Below are 22,131 nucleotides of genomic sequence, written 5' to 3' on the forward strand. Positions count from 1 at the left end.
AAGAGCGTCTAGCGCTTTCGAAGGACTAGCCTTTGGGAGAAGATTACGGTTGGGAAGAAAAGAAGAAGGGGACTAGAAACGGAAAACGTCGTATAGGACCTGGAGTAACTGAGAGTGACTGAAGAGGGAAGGGGAAAAAGAGAGACGAGCCCAGATGGGCGCTCAGCATGAATTTAAAAGAGTCTGATTGCCATTGACCGTCTCATGGTGAACCAGACCCTGGCCACCCGAAATCAGAAGGGGACCTGGGGGCTGCAGGGGTGCGACCACTATTCACACCATAGATCCAGTGAAACACGTTTGGACCACAGGCTTGGCCTCTGCCGGTTCAGGAAGGGACCGGCTCTAGTCGTATCCCCTCCCTCCGGAATGGGGTTGTGCCATGCGGATGCTGATAGTCCATGTGCTGTAAGCTGCCTCTTCCCGCTTTCTCCATCGATGCCAAGTCAGCAACCGTTGGGTGCCGGAGCTCGCTTCTGAGGCTTGACAGCTACATAGCCTCCCGGATGCCAGTATAGCGGCTGTCGCTTGATAAATCCTGCCAAGCCCCAGGATACACGCATATCAAATATTAGATCGAAGAAGATTACGCCGTACCGTGCAGGCTGTTGTCTTCTGCGCCTTGCTATTGCCGTAGAAGCCGAAGCCAACAGAGAGCTGACGTATTGCACACCCTTCTTGAGTAATTGCCACTGTCTCATCCGATTTTGGTTATATAGCCTGAATGACGGCGACGTAATGAGATCGTACTGGATCGCGAGGACAGTACTCAGGCCTGCAGTAGTCGCAGTAGCAGCAGCAGCAGCATTCGCGTCTTCAGACTGAGCTGTCTTCAGAAGCAGAAGCCCTGTCAGGCCGCGTCTGTCAAATCAAGGTACAATTGTTCCAGGGAGGCAAGCGATATGCAAATCTGGGCCGCGTGGCTGTTTCCATTGCGACCCCGACTGACATATCGAGTCGCATCGTGTCAAGACAATGTTTCCACGAATGTGGAGAGTCCGATGGGGAGATTGAATGACTGGCAGAGTTAAGGCACAGACGGCCAACGGCAGAGGGCGTGACGGGGAGGCTTGCTTGCTTGCTGGTCGGACGCAGACGCAGCCGGATTAAGGTTAACTGCACTAAGCGTTGCGCCTCGTTAAGCGACAGGGCTCAAGGGCCAAAAGACAGGGGCCGCTCGGATGTTGCTTCAGAAGGGCCCAGGAGTGTTACATGTCCCAAACCTCACTGGTTTCATCCCACCTCCTCGCCCAATCAGTGCCGCCAATTCAGTAAAGCCTTGCCCTTTTCAGCCAGCCAGCCGGCCTGACAAGAGCCTCAAATTTTTTTTTTCTCTTCCTCTTCCCGACCAGCCAACGTTGCAAGACGACGCTCGCGGGGTACAGCAATCGGCAACTGTATCCGTTTGCGGATTTGTTGTTTGTTTTAGACCCTCCAGCGCCTGCTGGGACTGGCTACGAGGGAACGAGGAACGAGGGAGCCAAGACGGGACACTGATTTGCCGCAGGGCTTCTCATTAAACTTGGTATCGCAGTCGGATGGCATCTATTCTTGGCAACCAAGATACATGGGACGGATCTTGGCCGCTGTTCAGTCTCCCCCCTCGGACTGTCACCTTTATACGCTTGAGTTGAAGAATAAACTCTAATAAACAAACAAGCCCACAGCCACAGTCCGATTGCGTTGACAGCTTTACTGTATACCTACTGACTGGTACCCATGACGTATGCACACACAAGATAAGTCATCAGTCTGATATGTGTTGTAGCTGTAGCCAATCCTGAGCGTTGGGTATCGTAATACGGGGAAGAAAGGTGAAATTTCAAAAACCAGAGAGGTATGGCATGCTAACCGGGGATATAATTGTGGGAGACACAAGACTATGAATGCCTTGAGGTACGTTGGAGGTTCTACTCGGCTGCTTGCTACACAGCCATGCAGAGGAAAAGAATGCGAACAAGAAGAATGAATAGTTGCCTGCGCAGTAGCAATTATGGAGACTTCTTGCTTCGTTCTAAATTGTATGCACCTGATATCGTAGTGGGCTTTTTGCCACTGCTAGAGGCATTGCCGTCGTCGTCCTCGGGCACCGGCGAACTTGACAGTTCTGCTTGACGCATCATACATACATGCTTGCACATACAGTACAATAACGTTATCCACCTGCAAGATTGTGGGGGCCTCGCTCCCGACGACCACGTCGCCATTGGTCGTCAGTGCAGACACCTCCAGCTTGATCTGCACGCCAAGTTTCGTAGATCCGATATATCAAAGCCCGGGCAGTCTGCTTACTCTCTGATGTTCATCAGCCGATACTGGACGGAGGAAACTATGATCGCTCGTCAAGACGTTGTGCATATTTCGAGGCTCTTGTGCCCACATATCCGCAGGACACACACGAGACCTTCTTCTTGTGCTGCTGTGATACTCGTTAAGATGACTGGACCGATCCAACGCAACCGCAAACACCATAGACATCGGTGATTAGTGGTGACGTCTGAAATCAGTCAGGTACGGACGCACCCTATCTACAGATCAAGCAGTAACTGGGAGCGACCTTCTCCAAATCCTCGACCTAGTTGGTAAACGTCAGCTCTATCGGAGTAGTGAAGAAATGGGCTAGAAAGGGGAGCGAGCCATCAACACAACGCACCTCGAGGAATCCAGCCTCCTTCTCCAACGCAACCCGCGCAATCGACTCCCGCACGAATATGTCCATGTACTGAGCGACCGCCTTGTTGGCGTCCTTGGAGATGCGCGTGCCCTCCTTCTCGAAGCACGTGTGCAGGATCCGCGTGAGCAGCTCTGGCGGTATCGTCTTGGCCGGCTCTTCATCGTCGTCGTCCTCTTCGTCGTCCTCGACTTCCATCACGTCGTCTCGCGACGGGTCCTGCTGCGAGTCTGCGAACGGGTCCGTGTCGCTCTCATTATTCTGTGCGGCAGCGCGCTGTTGGGCTGGTCTCTTGGCGAGGGTGCCTTTACTTTCGCAGCAGGCGCCTTTGTGCTTTTGGAGGCGCTACTGCTGCCCGCGGTGGATCCAGCAGGGCGACCACGAGGCCGTGGCGCTTTGTATGGATTAGTCGGCGGCATTGCTTCCACTGGCAATGGCAATCGCGATTGGGACGTCTGTTCTGCTAAAGTTCGCCAGTGTGGTTGTTTGATAGAGTACAGTGTTTCGTAGATGCTGGAGAACGGGACGGTATTGGAGGTAAGACCGCGTTTTGTTGCTAGTCAAGTGCCTGGCACCTGTCAACCTTCCACCCGCATTGCAGTTTTCTCAATTGAGATAATTTGAACAGGAAGGACATCATCGTCACAAATGCTACCCAACTGGCATCGCAAAACATCTCGATAATGTTGAAATAAGCACGCATATGGAGGATACGACACGTAGATAGTGTACTGGTCTAGACAATTTACGAGGTTTCAAGACGGATCATTAAGATAATAGGGTAAATCATGTGGATTCAGAAAAGTCTATACCTTTTTCGCAACCAGACAAACACCAGACCACAATACAAGTCAAAACCAGCGGGGAGGTTGCGTGCAGAAACAAATACAGTCAAAGGAATTGCCTAGGTGCTCTAAATTACAGTGGCTGGGAAACGACTTGCACGACATGAACCCCATGCCCTGCCGTCAACCCAGACCGGAAAGACGGCTGTCCAGAACGCCACAGCAATGTGATGCCTGTAAACAACTCTCCGCCGCAACGACCATCATCCGTGATCATTTACCGGCTTCTTGTTGACTCGTCCTCGAGTCGCGTGACGTATTACACCACCACCCCCCCTTCTTCGTCATCCCCGAATCTAAGCGATGAGCTTATTTGAAGGCCTTGCCGAAGAGGATGACCTGGAGCTGATCGTAGATGGACAGCACACCAGCACCGGCAACACCACGGAGGATGTTGGCACCGGCACCCTTGAAAAGAGACTTGACACCCTCCTTGGCGACAATCTGGCGGGCAGCATCCATGGTACCGTTGTACTGACGGCCTCACCCGAGGTCATCATCATGCGGCGACGGATGGTGTCCAGGGGGTAAGAGGCGATACCGGCACCAGTGGTGACGCACCAACCGAGAGCGAAAGAGGCGAGGAAGTTGTTCTGGAGCGAGCCGACGAGGACGACGGGCTTGATGGAGTCGTACATACCGAAGTACAGACCACGGTAGACCACAATTCCCAGAACGGAGGGGGCGAAGCCACGGTAGAGACCGGCAATACCGTCGGAGGCCAGGGTCTTGCGGTAGACATCGACAAGACCGTTGAACTGGCGCTCACCACCCTTCTTGGCGTTCTTGGCATCGTTGGCCAGACGCGTACGGGCGTAGTCCAGCGAGTAGACGAAGAGCAGGGAAGTGGCACCAGCAGCACCACCGGAGGCCAGGTTACCGGCCATCCACTTGCCGTAACCATCAACCTCCTTCTTGTAGCCGAACATCTTCTTGAACTTGTCACGGAAGGCGAAGTTCAGGGCCTGGGTGGGGGAAGTAACGGATGACGTTGGCAGTGTTACCACGCCAGAGGGACATGACACCCTCGTCGGCGATGGTACGCTTGAAGCACTCGCCGATACCATCGTACTTGCGGTCCAGACGGCCAACCTTCAACATCTCATCCTGAATGTCATGCATTAGTATCAAAACGGTGTCGAATCATCAACTCCCGTCCATCGAGGGCTCGAGGCATGGGAGCCAACAAGCCTCGATGAACAGCAGCTGGGGCTAGTGGAAATGCTTACCTGGTTCTGGATCAGGAGCTTGACACGCTCAATGGGAGCAGCGGCGGTCTTCGAGACGGCGGCGGAGACACCACCCACTAATGGTTGTCAGTATCACATGTAAGGATAAAGCCGACGAATCGGGGCGAATCGAGCGAAGACGACGGTGGAATGTTCGTCATAGCATCGAGTTCGAGTAGATAGGTTCACGAGGTGGACATACTCAGAAGTCGGCCACGAAAGGCTATTCAAAAAATCATGTTAGCAAAAAGTACCTCAATTGAGTTTGTAGCGGGAAAAATTTGCCGGGCAGCGGCTGCGGCACGTAGAGGCGACGATAAGCATCAAAACATGATGCGAAGCTGCGAAAAGCTTGCAAATGTGTCCATTGAGACCAATTGAAGCAGTGGAAGTAGTTCGCGATGATGCTTTTGACACGTTGCTGCCTGATACGGGCTGCCGGAGCTGTTGGGGGCAGGGCGAGGGAATTTTGGGTCAAGTGCAGGATGTCAGACTTACCGGCATGCCGAGCACGCTTTGCTTCTCAGGAGGAGACATTGTGAGTGAAGGTCTTTCTGGATGACTAGAAAAGACTGAGGGGAGATGGTTGAATGATGGATGGAAGAGAAGGAAAGCGTAGAGGCTGTGGTGGTTCAGCGGATATTTCTACTGCCCGTTGTCTGGAGGTATGGGACAGGGAGAGAGAAAAAGTTTCAAGCGGCCCTTTGCGTGAGAGCTAATAAATGGCCACGTTCGAAAAATTACTGTGGGACCTGCCCCAAGCTACCTACCTAGCTCGGGTTAACCGCAAATTTCAGTGTCTACAGCCAGTTTTCTGCACTTCTGCGCACCAGTCTCGGGCCAGTCTGCACCCAAGGCCCAGCACCAAAGCTCTCAGCTTGCGGGATGTAGGGGGGTAGAGGGGAGAGAACACCGCCGAGACTGGCTTGGCTGGTGCCGGGCTGGGGGCCTGAGGCAGGCGCCTCTACTCCAGTGTCAGATAATCAGATTGGGCAAGACCGGTCTTGACTGGGCCAGGCGCCAAGGGAGGGGCCCTCCAATGGGCAAGGGGTGTATGTATGGCTGGCCGGCGCGGAGAATGTCGGAATGATGCTGTTCTTTGCTCTATTTTCCCTCCATCCTGTTACCCGCGTTGCACTGGAGCAGCGCCTGGCAGTACCTACCGCATGCAAGATTACAGCACAACCCTCCCTCCGAGAGCCAGCTAAATGATGAAAAGTGGGATCTCCAGTGAATTCACAGATCCACATCTCCATCTATCTACGGTAAGATGTGCCTGTACTGTATGGGGAAGGAGGTGTGTGACGAAAATTTTACTTGTGATAGATAAGGTTGATCAAGAATTGTTCCGGCTGACTTATAGAGCCTCGAGGTCGTCCTTTTCTTGTTCACGCGACACACTTTTCCATATGGATGTCGGGGAGATACGGGTATTGAATGAATTGAGCCTTTTTTCTCTCTCCTTATTATTCTTCCTTTCCTATGTTAGTGAGCGGCAAGCCTTGCATCAGTTAACTTCCGGCATGGGCCACGAATGCACTTGCGGATCTTCTTTCACTCTAAGCTTCAGGGGTACATCTCTCTGTTACCCGAATCGAGATTTTTTCTCTTTCGCTCTTGAATGTTCTTCTTTGCTCTCTCTGTAAGATGTATGTACCGGCTATACCCAAGGCCCGCTACCATGTACATGCCAGGTAAGGAATATGGGGGCTTTTCGGTTACCAGTTCGCGAAACAACCACAGATAGACGGACAAGTTTGCGTCCATCCAGAGATATCTTGACACAGTAATTGATTGAGATGATTGAGTCGAGGTCTTCCCTCATTACTCACATAGCCGATGCCGTGCTACAGTCTAGTCTTGTCCAGACACGGATTTCTGACCGACATTTTGGATACTTACATCCAGTCCAATCCCTATACTTGCATCGGAGCCGCAAATGGGTTTTTTCTCCTGTTCCCTGCCCAACCTGGAGCTTGGGGCTCCTTCCTCCGCTGGTCAAAGCTCATATATCTTGGCTTTTGTAACATCAAAGAAGTTCTCTGCTCCCTGTCCGCGTGGAGGCTTATTTGGCTGCTGTTCCACTTGCCAACAAGCAGGCAAGGAAGACACATGCTCATATGCTGCATGTGTAATGCAGTTCGTTCTACGGAGTACATTTTGAGCCGCTTTGTCGGACCTCAAACGGATCTTCATGCTAGGGCCGTCTCGCGGCTTGCGGCCCTCTAGCCTCTAGCCTGTCAGCCCGGGTTTCTTACCCCAGTCAGATTCCCACCTCACGATAAGCTTCAATGTCAACTCAGCTTTGGCAATTCGCTGAAATGGTGATGTTACTCTGAGCTTGCTTGGGCCTTCGAGAGAAGAGCTTTTGTTGAGTCGCAAAGCTGGCCTGAGACCGAATTGTCTGACCTTGCCCGCCATGGTTCTTGTGACTTGTAAAGCTAATCGCTGTGGCTGAAGCTGGCCGCCAGCCTCTTTTCCATCACCCATCTTCAAAGCTTGGCATTTTTACCTCGGAAGAAGAATCAGATACCAGGCACTCCGGGTCTTAATAACCCATACTCAGAGTCTGGTCAGTTGGTTGCTTGCGGAGTAAGAGCAACATCAGGGAGGCACTAAAGTCATATCGGCCAGCAGGCAATAACATTGAGCATAGATAACTTATAAGGCGTACAAGTGGTCGTAGTCACCACATTACGCAACGATAACTGGTGTACGGCCTGAGATCATCAAGCCTACTGGTCACAAATGGACTTTACAGACTTGCCTCCTAGGTCGAGCTGTGTCTAGAGGAAACGGTTGTCGAATATCCCAGTCCATACAGGTGGCTTGCTATGGGCAAAAGTATTATTCAAGTTAAAACTATCGACTCTGGCTGACACTTACTGTATGCTGAATCCTGATTTGTGATCAGATTTGGCACATCAAGTTGGTAGCCAGTATTCCGGAAAGATGCTGTCGTCTTGCCCTCTGCTAAAGTCGCAATATTGCGCCAGTCATGATTTACCATTGATCTTACTAAGCTCCAAGTGTGGTCCCTCAAACGTGTACAGTACTCCAGTACTCCTTATTTTTGTATTGTATGTTTCGGATAGATGCCGAGCGGCATACCGGGCATAGCCTCGCAGAATGCTTGCGACCCATGCTAGAGTTGGCACACAACCTTTTTTAGCGGCTCAGAAGTATATACTCTGGCATTCGATATCCTAGCCGCACCAGGCGGTAAACACGGCTGTTACGATGAATGTACGATTACGAGGCAAGGCTAAGATGAGGGTCTCAGGCGATAGCTAGATCCCGAGGGGGCATCTTGTTCAACACGTCATCGACACACGACAGCACAAACGATCGAGAATATGGGGTCAGAAGGGCGAACTTTCTCTTTTATTCTGCCTCAACTGAATGCAACTGCAGCAAAGACACTGAACCATATACCAGTTCCCTATGCTACGCCGGAGATCAAATGCCGAACCGAAAACCATCAAATCCGTTTTTTTCCTGTGCGATCCATCTGACCCGTCAAATACGTCGTCTGAATCGACTTCACAATCGTTATAGCATCGTGAGTGAGATTGATGATTTAGTCCGTGGCGCCAACAGCGCGGGCTGTGTCGAGTAGTTAGCAAAAACGGCCCCTTTTCAATTGGATTTCTCGGTACGGGAAAACATACTGTAGATCTTCATCTTGCTGTGAGTGACAACGGACTTGATCTGGCCCTTCTCCTCAAGGTCCTTCAGGCACTTGCGTGCCAGCGAACCGTTGACCTTAAGACGATCGACCAGGGTGGCGACGGTCACAAGACGATAAGACTGGACATCCTTGTAGAGCTTGTCGGAAGTGTTCTTGTCGAGAAGGACGGCGTGCTGGGCCTTGTCCTTGACTGTAGGGGAGGAGGAATGTCAGTCGAAGTCCTTTCGAAGAGTGTTCCTCGGCGAATCGAACATGCTGATGATGGTATTCTGGTTGCGCTGTTCGCACGCAGAGGCGCGCAGCAGTGCAGCCAGAATAGAGCCATCGCACGTCGCTCGCATCGGCAGCGTCACAAATGCATCAGCACTCACCCTTGCCCTTCGACCACTTCTTCTTCTGCTTCTTGGCACCAGTGTTAGCGGGAGCCATGTTGTCGGATTTGTTGATTTGGTGTTGGTTGTCGGGATCTTCGTCAAGAGGAACAGTCGATTAAAGAGATGAATGCACTATTCAATTCTCAGGAATTGTTCGAGGGCGGAGGGGCTCATCCAGTCAGCTGCAGGCAATCGCTTTGCCCTAGAGATTGAGCCAATGGCAGCAGCTGCAGCGGCCGGTAGAAGTGGGGCAGCTGCGCTTTCCCACGAATTTCGGAATTTTTGTGTGTGTGAATTTTCTCCATCGGCTAAACCCCGACCAGCAAGCACCGACCCTCCAGAAGCAAAGGGTTGTGTGAGTTTATTGGACTTCACTCGGTTTGCCAGACTGCAAAAAATTAATACCACCGACCAGCCAACTTCGCCCAGCGCCCTTCCTCATCGACAACTAACCACCCCCCAAGCGTCGGTCAATTTTACGCCCAACATGTCTGACAACGGCGAGATCGAGGTTGAGTCCTCCAACTACCAGGTCCTTCCCAAGGATGTCGTCTCCGAGATTGGCAGCGTCAAGCTGTTCAACCGCTGGTCCTACGAGGATGTCGAGATTCGCGACATCTCTTTGACGTAGGACACCCCCAAAAATTCTTGGAGCCTCGGAGCTGCGAGTGGTATGGATTCTTGAGCTTTTGGGGGAAAATCAATTGTCTACATGCCTTGCAGCTTGGGGCCCAGAATCGCATCATCAAAGTACATGAAGGGGAAAGTGCTAATTATGGATTTTTCTCGATATGTAGCGATTACATCCAGATTCGCTCGCCCGTCTACGTGCCTCACTCCGCTGGCCGTTTCGCCGCCAAGCGTTTCCGCAAGGCCAATTGCCCCATCATTGAGCGTCTGACCAACTCTCTGATGATGCACGGCCGCAACAACGGCAAGAAGCTGATGGCCGTCCGCATTGTCGCCCACGCTTTCGAGATCGTAAGCACTCACATGCCACGCGCGCAAACACGGCCGAGACAGAAGACAGGAAACTAATCAAGTACACAGATCCACCTGATGACCGACCAGAACCCCATCCAGATCGCCGTTGACGCCATTGTCAACTGCGGTCCCCGTGAGGACAGCACCAGAATCGGTTCCGCCGGTACCGTCCGCCGTCAAGCCGTCGATGTCTCCCCTCTCCGCCGTGTCAACCAGGCCATTGCCCTGCTCACCACCGGTGCCCGTGAGGCTTCTTTCCGCAACATCAAGTCCATCGCTGAGTGCTTGGCTGAGGAGCTGATCAACGCTGCCAAGGGTAGCAGCAACTCTTACGCCATCAAGAAGAAGGACGAGTTGGAGCGTGTCGCCAAGAGCAACCGATAGATGCTCTTCTATTTCCGTTTTGCAATGGAAAGGGGAAAAGGGGTTCTCGGCGTGGAATCGATCAATCTGGGCATTTTTCACCTTTGCATTTGTGTATTCTGGCTCAGGGCGGCATGTGGTATCATGGCAATGCATGTCAGATAGGGCTCTTAAACGAATGAAAAGTTTTGCTCGTAGGAGAGCAAAATGGTCTGAACATCTTATGAGGCGTCTTACGGCTATTTGTGCGATATCATGACAGTGAACTGGATCTACGATGTCAAGAGTAGTATGGGCTTCAAGAGATCCCTCTTCACGACCTGCTAGTAAAAACAAAAGAAATGCTTATGAATGACAATGCATCGGTGTCTTGAGAGTGGTATCATTCGTCTCTATGAACTCTGTGCAAGCAGTCGTAGCCAGATCTCCAGCCGCTACGATCATCTAGAACCCTTCTTTGTCGCAAGCAATGCCCTCTTCTCGATCCATCGATGCTTAACATGTCCCCTCCCCCTCGCCCTTTTTTTCATAAGTTTCGTTTCGTCATGTCATATCTGACCACCCTGTTTGTCCTGCTGGTTCTGTCTTGATTTCCCAACCATCTACCCATCAAACCTGGGGCGGGACATTCTTCGTATCGAGGCGGAGGAACATGCCGACGTGGGGGACGCCCTCCTCGTACCAGTGGCCCATGACCTCGTCGACGCGGAAGCCCCAGCGCCCGTACGTCTTGACGGCGGCCGCCTGGGCGTGGGCGCAGACGAGACCGCCCCAGCGCGGGATCTCGCTGGCCTGCTCGGCGCCGAGGGCGTCCATGCCGCGCTCCGTCACGCTGGGGTCGAAGTAGCGCGGGTGCGTCTCGAGCCAGCGCCGCGCCGCCGTCCACAGCTGGCCCGAGATGTGCCGGCCCCGGTACGCCGGCAGCACCGCCAGGCGGCCGACCTTCAGGTACGGCTCCTGGCCGTCGTGGAACGTGGTCGCGCGGTCTTGCGCGTAGGGGGCGGGGTCGCGGCAGCGGCTAGGGTGGTGGCGCCGACGCCTAGGCCTAGGTCTCCGGCTTCTGGTGCTGCTGATGCTGATGTCGATGCCGAAGGGGTGGTGGAGGTGGTCCCGTTGCCGTGCAGGGTCACGTGGTCCTTGCTGCTGCTGCCGTTGTTGCCGGGGCGGTCCACGAGCTTGTAGTCCTCGTACCAGCCGTCGGGCTGGGGGTGGGGCGGGTGGGGAAGGGCACGATGCGCATGGTGCCGATGGGCACGGTGCGCGTCTCGGAGCGGCGGGGCCGGACGATGATGTTGGTGGCCGGGTCGACCTGCTCGAGCTCGACGACGTGGCTGACCGAGGCGTAGACGACCCAGTGGCACGAGCGCGGGTCGTCCTCGTCGTACTCGTACTCGAGCGGCATGCGCTGCTCGTCGACGAAGACGGCCTCGCGCACCGCCATGGCGTCCAGGAAGGCTTTGGCCACGGGGCCTGGCTGCTGGTCGTGCGGCTTGGTCCGGTCGTAGTCCTCGAGCTTGCTAGGCTCGAGGAGCGAGATGAACGGGGTGCCCATTGTTGCAGCGGTTGTTGTTCTTGTGGATGGATGGATGAATGAGTTGAGTTGTTGCTGGTCGCGGTAGTCACCTCATCAAAGTAGGTTGGAGAAAAAGGGCTGTGGTCCAATCCCGGTATGACTCCGTTGCATGTGGGAAAGTGAAAGTGGTGTGGTGTAAGCTGGGAACGGGCCTCGGTCCTGAAGGATGCTGTGTGCAACTCAGGAAAAGACGTGCTTTGCCAGCGAGTCTGTAGACTGACTGATCGATGAGAATATTCCTTCTCAGGCAAACAACGGATTCTGTCCTCTCGTATTTGCTGTTCAAGGAGATGTGTTTGGGTGGTGTATGAAACAAGCATCAACGTTCCGGTGCATGGATTGTTGAGGCGGGTCCTTGCACCATTTGGGAACTAAAGGAAATAGTGATGGCTTTAGGTGTGCTTTCCCGTTTTCTTCTTTTTGTTATTGGTTGGCAAAAAGCACGGGTGTGGAACCCAGGGTCAACAGCAGCTGCCGGTCAAGGTCTTGCTTCAATAACCTGACGTTGGCAAAATTGCAAAGCGGCTGGAGGTGAATGTACAGACAGGAACAGATGACAGAAATGCCGGGATAGGACGGTCACACGGAGACCCGTTAGACCCGGTCATCGGTGTGCTAACTATCATAATCCGGAGGGTTTCCCCACCGGGAGACCCACGAAATCTGCGGAGGGGATTGAATATCAAAGAACGTCGAGTGGTTACATGACAGATTAGGGCAAGATGTGATGTCTGTATGATGCAACGTAGATTGCCACGGCCGATGATCTCTATTAAACCAACATGTATGCAATAGGGCACTGCTAGGCAACGCTCCAAAGACAGCTGCCTGTTTGATGGGCGACTGCTTCCGCATGGCCATCCGATCCATATTACTAGGAACTTGTTCGCTGCTCTCCCGCGCCTGAAGGTTCCAGAGCGTGCCCAATGTTTATGTGCTTAACGCTTTGCGTATCAATCAAGCTGACAAGTAGGAGAAAGGTCGCCAGGTTTCGCTGATTCGCAAAAATCTACATCCACTCAAAGGATGCTATCATGAGGTTAGGAGATTACCTGAACATCGACGAGGATCCATATCTCGAAGCAGATTGGGGCGACGAGTTCTAGTCTGAAGCGAAGCCTTATACCTGAAGTAAGCGTAAAGGGGGCGTTTGGCAAACAATGAGCATACAGTTGCATATGCACAGCCTCTGAAACGGCATGGTGAACTTTCGTTCCTATTAATGTTATTGTAGATGTCATGGTTGGAAAGAGCCTGGACGCAGGTAGATACTCATTTGAGCGACGATTTGAAATTCGCCATTCAGGGGATGTCCAAAACCATGATTCCCCTTTTTACTGCTGCTAAGAAACTATCTGCTCTACCTCTGTAGCCCACGGCCTCTAGTACAATCCACAGTGAAGTTCCTCTCCCGCTCTTTTCTCCTCGCCATGACGGAGTCCGGAAACTCTGCCAACCCCCTGGGAGCGTTCGTTCTTCTACAACGACCCGGCTTCGGGTACCTCTTCTCAACTTCTTCCTCCTTCCCAAACCCGCCGGGCTTTCGAGGGGGGCCGTGACGGCTGATTCAATTTTACATCCGCCGCGGATGAGTTTGATTGCCAAAAGAGGGGTGATGTATTCGCTTCCGCAGTACCAGGGGCCTTTTCAGGCAAGACATATGTCACATATACTCTAAGCCTACTCCCTCGCTAGGCTGGAATATGTTTTCAGGCAATGAGAGTTGGAAAAGGGGAAGGAAGAGTCAATAAAAAGGAATTTCAGTGGCAGCATCACTGAGGTGCTTATTGGAAACGTCAACTCATATTCATAAAAGCCATAAAACCCCAGGTGCCTGCTTCATGCTAAGACCCAAAAACGCCATTGTAAACATGAACCCACCTTCGCGATGCCCCTAAAGTGCAGTGATCTCTTTTGGGGGGATATCTCATCTTGAGAATGTACGCGGCCATTGAAAAGGCCCTAAATCATGATTGCCGGGTATTTCAAACTTCTCTATTTCTGTGCTCTTCATCATCATGGTACGCCTGTGTCATAAACGGGGAGGATGCTCCCGCATGGTGTCGCTCAGCCGACGAGGCAGGTTCGAATCGCTGCTGCTCTCCTGGCTGGCCCCCATCGTCGTGCCCGGCAACGAAGGCGAGTTTGCGCCGCCGCTGCCGAGGACGCGCCCGCGCTCCTGCAGGCGGAAGTTCATGAGCCAACGGACGTGCATGCCCAAGACCCCCATAGTGCTTCTTATCTCGGTGAGCTGGTCCTTGATCGGCATGGTCTCGTTGAAGAGCATCATCGAGTGCCGCCCCTCGACTTCCGTGAGCGCCGAGGACAGCCGCTCAACCTTGGACTCCATGGTCTCGAACAGCGACAGGAAGTACTGATCGCGAGACTCGTACGGCGCCGTCTCCTGAGCGGGCAAGTTCATGTTGGATATGTTCTCTGTGGCCGCGGGGGCAGAATAGCCTCTGTTCTCCAGGAATTTGATGCGCCGGTCCTTCAGCCGATCTTTCTCCTTCAGTGCCGTCATCTCGGCACGCAGCTCCGCCAATTGCTCACCCACCGGGCCAACAACCCTGTAGTCGCATCTCGCGCAGTGCTCCTCTAGATGCCTCCGGCTCATCTTGCGATTGCAACCGAAAGGTGCAAACTTGCATGTGACCTCTACCTCGGGACATTCTTTCGTGTGCTCCTCTTGCTTGCTGCGCACGAACTCGGCCCCGCAGAGTTCGCAGTCCGTCTTCCGGTTTAGACACTCCATATCCTGATGCGTCTCGAGGTCGGCCTTCTGTACAGCCTGCTCGCAGAACTCGCAGGAGACTTCGTAGTGTAGGCAGCCCTTGGCCATGTCTTTCCGGGCGATCGTCTTGTTGCACGAAGGGTGCGGGCACGGGACGAGGGTCTTGTCGCAGTAGCGTGAGACATGGTTCTCGACCAGAGAGCGGGCCACCACCAGATCACAACCCCGCGGGCGATTGGGACAGCGCACCGTCAGGTTGTCGAGCTGGTTCGCGATTAATTTGGGCGCAGACCGCGTTCCGGATGACAGTTTCAGTAGCGGTTGTCGGTCGACCGGGCAGACGGGGTTGAGCGTGTGGGCCTGGACAAGACATTTCTGACAGAAGACGTGGTCGCAGTTCGTGATGACAGGTGCAACCAGGGCCACGCGGCAGATGGGACAGATGAGGTTCTCGTCCACATTGCTTTCATATTCGAGCGCGCGTAAATCGACAGCGGGAATGGCCACGGTCGGAGGAGAGGCGGCCGTCATCTCGAGGTCCCGGGTAATGGGTCGAAGGGCAAGGGTGGCGGTGGTCGGGGTGGACACCAGGCCCTCTTCGGGGGTATTTGGGGGTGGCATGCTTGGTGATGCTAGAAGATGGTTAAAGCGTGGATGATGAACCGGTCCGTCGTCATCTTGGTAAGGCGCCCTTCCATCTGTGTTTTATTAGCTGCAAACGAGCAATCGCAAGACGTCGAGCAGTCACGCGAGCTGGGCTGATTGACCGCCACTGTTTGGGTTAACCAATCGATCTCGGGCGGGCGGCATCGCATCAAACCAATTGCATGGGATAATAATATGCCCAGCTGAATACCGGAGTCTAGAAGGCGTTGCGCGGGATCAGCCGGGTAACCCCATGCCACTCAGCTGACTATCTCGATTATATGCAATCTACGATACATATACATTTATCCGCTACTCCCACGATCTCATCCCTCGCGAATCTACTTCATACAGTCTCCGAGGTAATGTATTTTCATGGTCATTTGTAATCATATAAACGATTCTTCCGTTCACCTTTTATGGCTCTTTGCTACATTCACCAAGTTGTGAAAGGAGCAATCCTCCAGCCAGTCGAGTGCCCTATTCGAGTGTTTGTCGTGCCTTCCTGCAGGGTATATCCCAAGTGACGCCTGTCTGGTGCCTGATCTGAGAATGATTGTGGTGCTTTCCAAAACCCGGCCAGATCCTTGCTTTTCGTGCAAACCCCCCTAATAGCAAACCTATTCGAGGTTGAGGAAAGGAGTGTCAAAGTCCGGGCAATTTGCGCAGTCCGGAGTCAAGTCGCCAGCTTTCAAACAAGATGAGGCGCATTTCCTCTCTACTAACTCTATTACCTACAAGTCGACTACTACCCTCTGAACACTGTCAAGTCAGTACATAGCGATAAAGACACAAGCTCTTCTCAAAGCACTCAATAACATTATGTTTTAAATGGATGAAGAAGCACGTATTCTGTCAGACGTGAACTACCCGACTGTATCCAAGTTGTTCGTCGTCCGGTAGTGAGGCCGACTCTATATACCCATTCCAAGGCGGAAAGGAGCAATACTTTGAAAGCACCTTCGATGTTCCCATGCATTACTAAGTAGTCACCCTTAGTATTTCGGCGTGCATGTACAATTCAGGGCCATGCGACTGGACGGGGACGTCCCAATTGAATGATGTTTGATTACCATGCGCCCTAGGATGTCGCAGCACGTCATGATTGATTTGTAAGAACTCTCCCGCAACCCCCCTCTCTATCTTAAATCCCGAGAGTCACGATGTAAATGGACAAGGACTTTGTTCCTGGCAACTGAACTTGGCTCATAAAAGAAAGATATCATACCTATATAAACCCCCCAGCTCGAGAAGATATACTTGGCACATTGAACCAAGCTTGACCTAAGATCTGCCTACAAACCACAAACAAATATGGCCTCCAAATTCTACGCCATCGTCATCGGCGCCGGCACAGGCACGGGTATGCCGCACCTCCCTCCCCACCCCCACTCATTCACCCCTCCCCCGTCTGCGTATCTCCACACTACTAACACAGACTACCAGGCAGCGCCGCGGCCCGCCGCTTCGCCAAGTCCTACCCGGTAGTCCTCATGGCCCGGTCGCCGGCCTCGTACCAGGACGCTGTGGACGGCATCAACGCCTCGGGCGGCAAGGCCGTGGGCGTGAGCGCCGACGCCTCGGACCCGGCCTCCCTGGGCGTGGCCTTTGCCCGCATCCGCGACGAGCTGCTCCCCGGCCACCGGCTCGCCGCCGCTGTCTACAATGTCGGCGCCAACTTCAAGCGGGCGCCGTTCCTCGAGACCAAGGTCGAGGATTTCGATTGGAGTATTGGGGGGAATGCGTGAGTTTCTTCTTTCTTCGTAGTCCGCTACCTTCCCTCCTTATTATCTATATAAGAAGGGGAGATCGAGAGAGAGAATCAGTAATTGACCCCAATGACAAATCAGTCGAGGCTTCTTCCTCTTCGCCCAACAGACGATCCCGCTCCTACTGGAGAGCGTGGACGCCTCGCCGCCGTACCCGCCCACGCTCATCGCCACGGGCGCCACGGCCTCGATGCGGGGCGGCGCCCACTGCGCCGGGTTCGCGGCCGGTATGGTGGCGCGACGGTCCATCGCGCAGTCGCTGGCGCGCGAGTTCGGCCCCAAGGGCGTCCACGTCGCCCACGCCGTCATCGACGGCGTCATCGACCTTCCGAGGACCAAGGAGTACAACGTCAACGGCGGTGCCGAGGACGGCAAGCTTGATCCCGATGCGGTAAGTTGTTGATGACAGTGTGGTTTTGCTCCCTCTCTTTCTTCTACCGTGCTGACTCAAGTACTACTACAGATCGCCGAGAGTTACTGGCATCTCCACACGCAGCACCGCTCAGCGTTCACTCAGGAGTTGGACTTGAGACCCTACGTCGAGAAGTTTTGAGGGATGGGTTACCATGAAAACAAAACGGAGAGCCGCTTATGATGCGTGATAAAGTTGATTCGTTATAAGGAATGTACGTGCACGTTTGGCCATTGCACTATAACGCTTACGCGGAGTGAAGAATGAATGCGTGCAATAAATATCTTGGATATTGATGAAAAAGAAACCGCCTACTATAACTCAATACTAAAGAACCAACCTTACATGAAGACTCGAAAACCAGAACTTCCATCCACCAAGCCTACTTACCTAGTTAGGTAAACTTTGACTGCTAAGGTCCTCGTCATAGAGCACCTTCATCGTAGTCGGGAACGGCGAGTACACGCTCTGCAACTCATCCATGTACATCTTGCCCCCGCCCCCGCCCCCGCCCTCGGGCAGCACGACCGCCTTCAGCGTCCCCTGCGGACCGGGTGCGCGGCGCAGGTTCCTGAGCCGGCCAGCGGCGCGCAGCAGGACGCCCTGCGAGACGCGGCTCATGGGCTCGCCCAGGCACGCGTGGGCGCCGTGTCCGTAGAACCGGTACCCGTGCTCGAGGTCGCGGTCGAGGCGCACCCTGTGAGGGTCCGGGTAGTGCGACGGGTCCAGGCCAGCTTGTTGAAGCTGACCAGCACCGTCGACCCGGCCTGTAGACGTGTGGGCGGCGGCGGGCGCACGCCGACGCCGCTGAGGCCCTCCTGGATCATCGTGTCCGCGTGGACGTGGCGGAGTACCGAGTTGGAGCCGTTGAGGCGCACGCCTTCTAAGGCGTAGCGGATCAGGAGTTCGTCGGCTTCGGGGGTGTCTTGTCGGGCGATCTGGTGGTGATGGAAGATAGTTTGAACGTTAGTGATTATCATCAATGATATTATTCAGGTAGGTTTTGTGCAATAAGAAGAGCAACAAAGGTTATTGCTTGCGATGCGAGGGGGGCAAAATGAAACACGGGTTTTTCTGCTACTTACTTCCTGTATCTTGGGCAAATGCTCGATACCTTCGCCAAGGTAATAGTCCAACGCCTGCGCAAAGATGGTACTATTGAGCGTGACCATGGGCGCCGCGGCCGTCAGAACGTGCGCATAGACGGCCTCGCGCGCGTTGCCGCCGCTGCGCTCGAGCAGTTTGCGCAGGACGTGGACGCCGTAGTCCTTCATCTCGGCCTCCTGGCCGTTCACCTTGGTGATCAGATCACCTAACAGCCTACTCTTGCCCGCGGCGCCGACCTCGGCCTCCATGATGCGGCCCATGGCCTCGCTGATGGGCTTCGCGGCGGCGTAGAGCGCCATCTGCTTGGCCGGGTCCGCGGCCGCGAAGAAGACGACCGTGAACATGAGCGTCAGGACGTCGCGCAGCTCGTGCTCGCTGAAGAGGCCGTGCGGCCGCTCTTCCGTCTTGAGCGGAAACGACCAGAACTGCGCCGCGAAGTGCACGTTGGCCAGCGTGCCGATGTCGCGCACGATGTCGACCTGCCGTGTCGTGCCCTGGCCCCGGGGGCCAACGGGCGATGACCAGCGTGCTAGCAGCTCCGTCACGGTCTTGTCGTAGAAACGCTTCACGTCGACTTCCCAGTTCTTGGGGTACATGCAGTGGCCCAGGTTGTTCCTCTGATTCGCGAAGAAATCCCCGTCTCCGGCGAGGCAAGCCTTGACGCCGTCCTGGCTTCCGATGACGGCAAACCCGGGCTTCCACGGCTCGACACGCAGGGCCCTGTTGGCGAGCGCGTGATCCACACCCTGGAACGACTTGACGACAACGACCGAAGGCTGGCGTTTCGGCTTGGCGAACGAGTAGTCCCCGAGACGGCCCAGAGACTGGAGGATCTTGGCATTCTCGGACGGGATCGTCATGGGATAGTGGGCGTACACACTGTTGTACTCGAAGTGCCGCGGGAATGCGCGGAGGAAGAGCTTGTAGAAGACAATGCCCTCTTCAAAAGACGGGTCGGCCTCAACCTCCTTCATACCCCAGTTTGTGAGGTTGCCCGCGTGGTAGTTGAGCGTGTAATGGCGGTCACCCCTGACCAGAGTGATGGCGTCGGAGAGAATAGCTCGACTGATGGTATACCCAGGAGCAAGCCCTGAGCCTGGGAGCATCGTGGGCTTGCTTTCCTCAATGACAACCCCCGGGTACAACTCGACGTAGTCTGGGTGCTCGTAGAGTGTTTTCAAATGATTGGCTACGACAGGATCGGAGTTGACCTCTTCGAACGTCTCGTGCGGCTTGAGGCCGAAAAAGGCCCTGAACTCGTTGAGAGATGCAGCGTGCCATTTTCGAGATCGGTTCATCACGAGGACTTCGACCGCCCCGCAAGATGGGCGGAATGTTATTCGCGCCAAACGCGCCGGCCAGATCCTCGACGCTGTCCGTGAGGATCTTGACGAGGTCGTCATCGTTGAACGCGCCGTTTGCTTGTCGCTGCAGGTTCTCGAACGTTCGAAGCTGAGGGTCTTCAGGGATAGCAGATTCCCATCGGGCAAGCGCGGCAAGTATCTCCCGTTCTGTGGCTTTGCTGTAGTCCTTACCAACGAGCTTCTCATACAGATCCTGAGTCCACTTCTCGTCTCGCTGGGATATGGCCGAATGCCAAACATAGATGATGTTGAACTCAAAACTGCATTGGTTACCCGTGGCCATCGACTTGCCCCTGTCACCAACATCCGCACGTGGATCTATCCACCAGTTCGAGTCGGTCCTATTCAAGTTAAGGATGGTGCGCACGTAGTCCCTTAGGACAATGTTGAAGTAGAGACCACAAGTGACAAGACGAGCGGTCTGGAACAGGCCATTGTCGCGCTTCAAGTAGGCAGCCTTCTTCTTGTCTTCTTGAAGCGAATCGGCTGGGACGTTGAAGCGGCCGTTCTCGTTGATCAGAGCTAAGTTCGTTGCCACATGGTTGTGGAATCTGTTAAACATGATGACAAGACAGCTGACACCCGGAGGGGAAACCGAGGATTCGTTTCTCGGAAAAGGAGTCGGGCTTTATGAGGCCATTCTTGAAGGTACGCATTTCGTTTTGCTCCTCTTGGTTGGAACCGTAAAGCGGTGACAGGTCTAGGTAGGAGGATGTCGAAGAGATATTGGAATCTTCCCTGCTGGTGCGGAAGCAATCGTGAATAATCAAGGTCGCAAGGTAGAACAGCATGCTGGATATATTGCTCGGATGGGGTTTGAAGCCGCCATTCTCGCGGCTCATGATGGTGTCGAATAGCAAGCCAGGGTCTGGCTGGGATGCCGGACGCATGAGTTTCGGCTGGACAGACCTGGCGTACGGCGTGCCTGCCTTCCCCAGGTCTGGAAGATGGATATTGTTATACCTAAAGGGTCAACTTTGGAACTGCGCCAAGACAAGTCGGCTCTTCAACTTACGAACCGTCAGCTTGGCGGTAATTGTAACGGTCGCCAAGCCCGCATGCGGGGCGGATGATCGAGGCTGTTCCATATCTCCAGGGTGAAAGCGTTGGAGAGCTTCGCTCTGTTGGCGGAATCTGGTGGGAGTTTAGAGGCCAACGTGATGAGATGCTCTGTGAACATGGTGCGGTCGTCGATCAGTTTGTTCCCAGAGATGCCCCTCTCCAGGAGTTCGAGTAGCGTGTTGACATCGGATATCCCAAGCGATGCCAGGTCCTCGAGGATGTTACTCTGGTGCTCCTCCTCAAGATAAGTCCCATCTCCTGTCTGAGTCGGCAGAGGACGAGCGGCCGATTGCAATAGATGACCGAATTTCCGAAGGGCGTCGAAGATGCCATCATCGTGGCCGGCCATCGTAATATTGACCAGGAAAGAATAGCACGACACAAAGAGGAATGTACGACGTTTTCACAAATAAAGTGACAGTAGTTTTCGCAGGAATATAGAGAAGAAAGTGTAAAAGGTGTTACAGTAGTCTAGTAAAAGTTGCTACACTTGTTGATATGGATCTCCGCACTTCCCACGTCATGCACGCATGCCGTGAAGGAGTACAATATATTCCAGGGATGGAGTAACTGATCAGTCCGAGCTGTTTCTGATAAAGACAGACTTGTTTCTTGTTGGCCGGGCGGCGCTATGAGGCGAGGGATCTGGCTTCAAGCCTCCATAGGAGTCACACCTTAGTCGTGGCCCAGCTGACCCTATTCAGCTCCAAAGTTCCAGCACCTCTTCGAGGCTTTGAGCATCACGGCATGCCTAGTGATCATCATGAGGTTTTCCTCAGTAAGGAACCTTACGGCACAGATCATGCTGGTGGCGCGACATGTCTTCCGATTCGCTTCCTTGGGCTCTAGCAGCAAAGCCCCAGGCCTACGAGAGGCGCTATAAGACACGGGAAGAGAGGGCGCTGAGTGAGATACCAGACCGAATGCCACCTGGTCGACCAATTGAGGAAGAAAAGCGATAGGCATGGCCCGCTCTATGTCCCAAAAGCAACGCGGCTTGTATCGCAACCCGCCCACCAGCGCTGTACACCCAATCAGAGAAGCGAGATATTCATCAAGGAGAGGAAACTAGAGGTCTGAATTGAGACATACAGCAGAAAGCAGATGAGCATGATCGGGTTGTTGTGCTTGTTCCGATGGCAGCCTGGTCAGCTGACGGATGGGACGCGCTGAAAGAGGAAATTCAGAAAAAAAGTGAACGGATCAGGGACGTTGTGCAGCATCACGATGTACATGTAGCGATGGTCCCAAGTCTAAATCAGAGAAGTGTGCCAACCATTGAGTGCTAGGAGTTAGAGCCGTGACCTT

At 53.9% G+C, this 22,131-nt stretch overlaps 10 protein-coding genes across 10 annotated transcripts; 2 read left to right on the plus strand and 8 right to left on the minus strand.

The window, feature by feature from the left end:
• Positions 1-446: 446 nt before the first annotated feature.
• On the minus strand, positions 447-933 carry PG994_001345 (uncharacterized protein; the record flags this gene model as incomplete). Its single annotated transcript, XM_066852754.1, has 2 exons — positions 447-826; positions 879-933. The coding sequence occupies 2 exons, from the start codon at positions 931-933 to the stop codon at positions 447-449; spliced, it is 435 nt and encodes a 144-aa protein (XP_066720895.1).
• Positions 934-2,575: 1,642 nt separating this feature from the next.
• PG994_001346 (CENP-S complex- centromere protein X) lies at positions 2,576-3,090 on the minus strand (the record flags this gene model as incomplete). The annotated part of the gene is made up of 2 exons (XM_066852755.1): positions 2,576-2,947; positions 2,983-3,090. 2 exons carry the CDS (start codon positions 3,088-3,090, stop codon positions 2,576-2,578), a joined length of 480 nt encoding a protein of 159 aa, XP_066720896.1.
• A 735-nt stretch (positions 3,091-3,825) lies between these two features.
• On the minus strand, positions 3,826-5,330 carry PG994_001347 (mitochondrial carrier domain-containing protein; the record flags this gene model as incomplete). Its single annotated transcript, XM_066852756.1, has 6 exons — positions 5,244-5,330; positions 4,862-4,946; positions 4,746-4,822; positions 4,507-4,623; positions 3,996-4,481; positions 3,826-3,960 (listed from the first exon to the last, which is right to left on the minus strand). The coding sequence occupies exons 1-6, from the start codon at positions 5,280-5,282 to the stop codon at positions 3,826-3,828; spliced, it is 939 nt and encodes a 312-aa protein (XP_066720897.1). The 5' UTR covers positions 5,283-5,330.
• A 2,995-nt stretch (positions 5,331-8,325) lies between these two features.
• On the minus strand, positions 8,326-8,942 carry PG994_001348 (40S ribosomal protein eS25; the record flags this gene model as incomplete). Its single annotated transcript, XM_066852757.1, has 3 exons — positions 8,808-8,942; positions 8,417-8,626; positions 8,326-8,351 (listed from the first exon to the last, which is right to left on the minus strand). The coding sequence occupies exons 1-3, from the start codon at positions 8,863-8,865 to the stop codon at positions 8,326-8,328; spliced, it is 294 nt and encodes a 97-aa protein (XP_066720898.1). The 5' UTR covers positions 8,866-8,942.
• Positions 8,943-9,245: 303 nt separating this feature from the next.
• Positions 9,246-10,364, plus strand: PG994_001349 (40S ribosomal protein uS7). Its single transcript, XM_066852758.1, has 3 exons — positions 9,246-9,437; positions 9,608-9,791; positions 9,861-10,364. The coding sequence occupies exons 1-3, from the start codon at positions 9,298-9,300 to the stop codon at positions 10,176-10,178; spliced, it is 642 nt and encodes a 213-aa protein (XP_066720899.1). The 5' UTR covers positions 9,246-9,297; the 3' UTR covers positions 10,179-10,364.
• A 402-nt stretch (positions 10,365-10,766) lies between these two features.
• PG994_001350 (uncharacterized protein) lies at positions 10,767-11,709 on the minus strand (the record flags this gene model as incomplete). Its single annotated transcript, XM_066852759.1, has 2 exons — positions 10,767-11,293; positions 11,349-11,709. The coding sequence occupies 2 exons, from the start codon at positions 11,707-11,709 to the stop codon at positions 10,767-10,769; spliced, it is 888 nt and encodes a 295-aa protein (XP_066720900.1).
• A 2,053-nt stretch (positions 11,710-13,762) lies between these two features.
• On the minus strand, positions 13,763-15,085 carry PG994_001351 (uncharacterized protein; the record flags this gene model as incomplete). Its single annotated transcript, XM_066852760.1, has 1 exon — positions 13,763-15,085. One exon carries the CDS (start codon positions 15,083-15,085, stop codon positions 13,763-13,765), a length of 1,323 nt encoding a protein of 440 aa, XP_066720901.1.
• Positions 15,086-16,423: 1,338 nt separating this feature from the next.
• PG994_001352 (uncharacterized protein) lies at positions 16,424-17,431 on the plus strand (the record flags this gene model as incomplete). The annotated part of the gene is made up of 4 exons (XM_066852761.1): positions 16,424-16,472; positions 16,556-16,853; positions 16,960-17,269; positions 17,342-17,431. The coding sequence occupies 4 exons, from the start codon at positions 16,424-16,426 to the stop codon at positions 17,429-17,431; spliced, it is 747 nt and encodes a 248-aa protein (XP_066720902.1).
• A 249-nt stretch (positions 17,432-17,680) lies between these two features.
• PG994_001353 (heme peroxidase) lies at positions 17,681-20,323 on the minus strand (the record flags this gene model as incomplete). Its single annotated transcript, XM_066852762.1, has 4 exons — positions 17,681-17,987; positions 18,053-18,228; positions 18,376-19,648; positions 19,749-20,323. 4 exons carry the CDS (start codon positions 20,321-20,323, stop codon positions 17,681-17,683), a joined length of 2,331 nt encoding a protein of 776 aa, XP_066720903.1.
• Positions 20,324-20,782: 459 nt separating this feature from the next.
• Positions 20,783-21,172, minus strand: PG994_001354 (uncharacterized protein; the record flags this gene model as incomplete). The annotated part of the gene is made up of 1 exon (XM_066852763.1): positions 20,783-21,172. One exon carries the CDS (start codon positions 21,170-21,172, stop codon positions 20,783-20,785), a length of 390 nt encoding a protein of 129 aa, XP_066720904.1.
• Between the last annotated feature and the right edge of the window lie 959 nt (positions 21,173-22,131).

Source organism: Apiospora phragmitis, assembly GCF_038363925.1.
Source record: "Apiospora phragmitis strain CBS 135458 chromosome Unknown utg000002l:1.0-5516284.0:1.0-5523493.0, whole genome shotgun sequence".
NCBI classification, from domain to species: domain Eukaryota; kingdom Fungi; phylum Ascomycota; class Sordariomycetes; order Amphisphaeriales; family Apiosporaceae; genus Apiospora; species Apiospora phragmitis.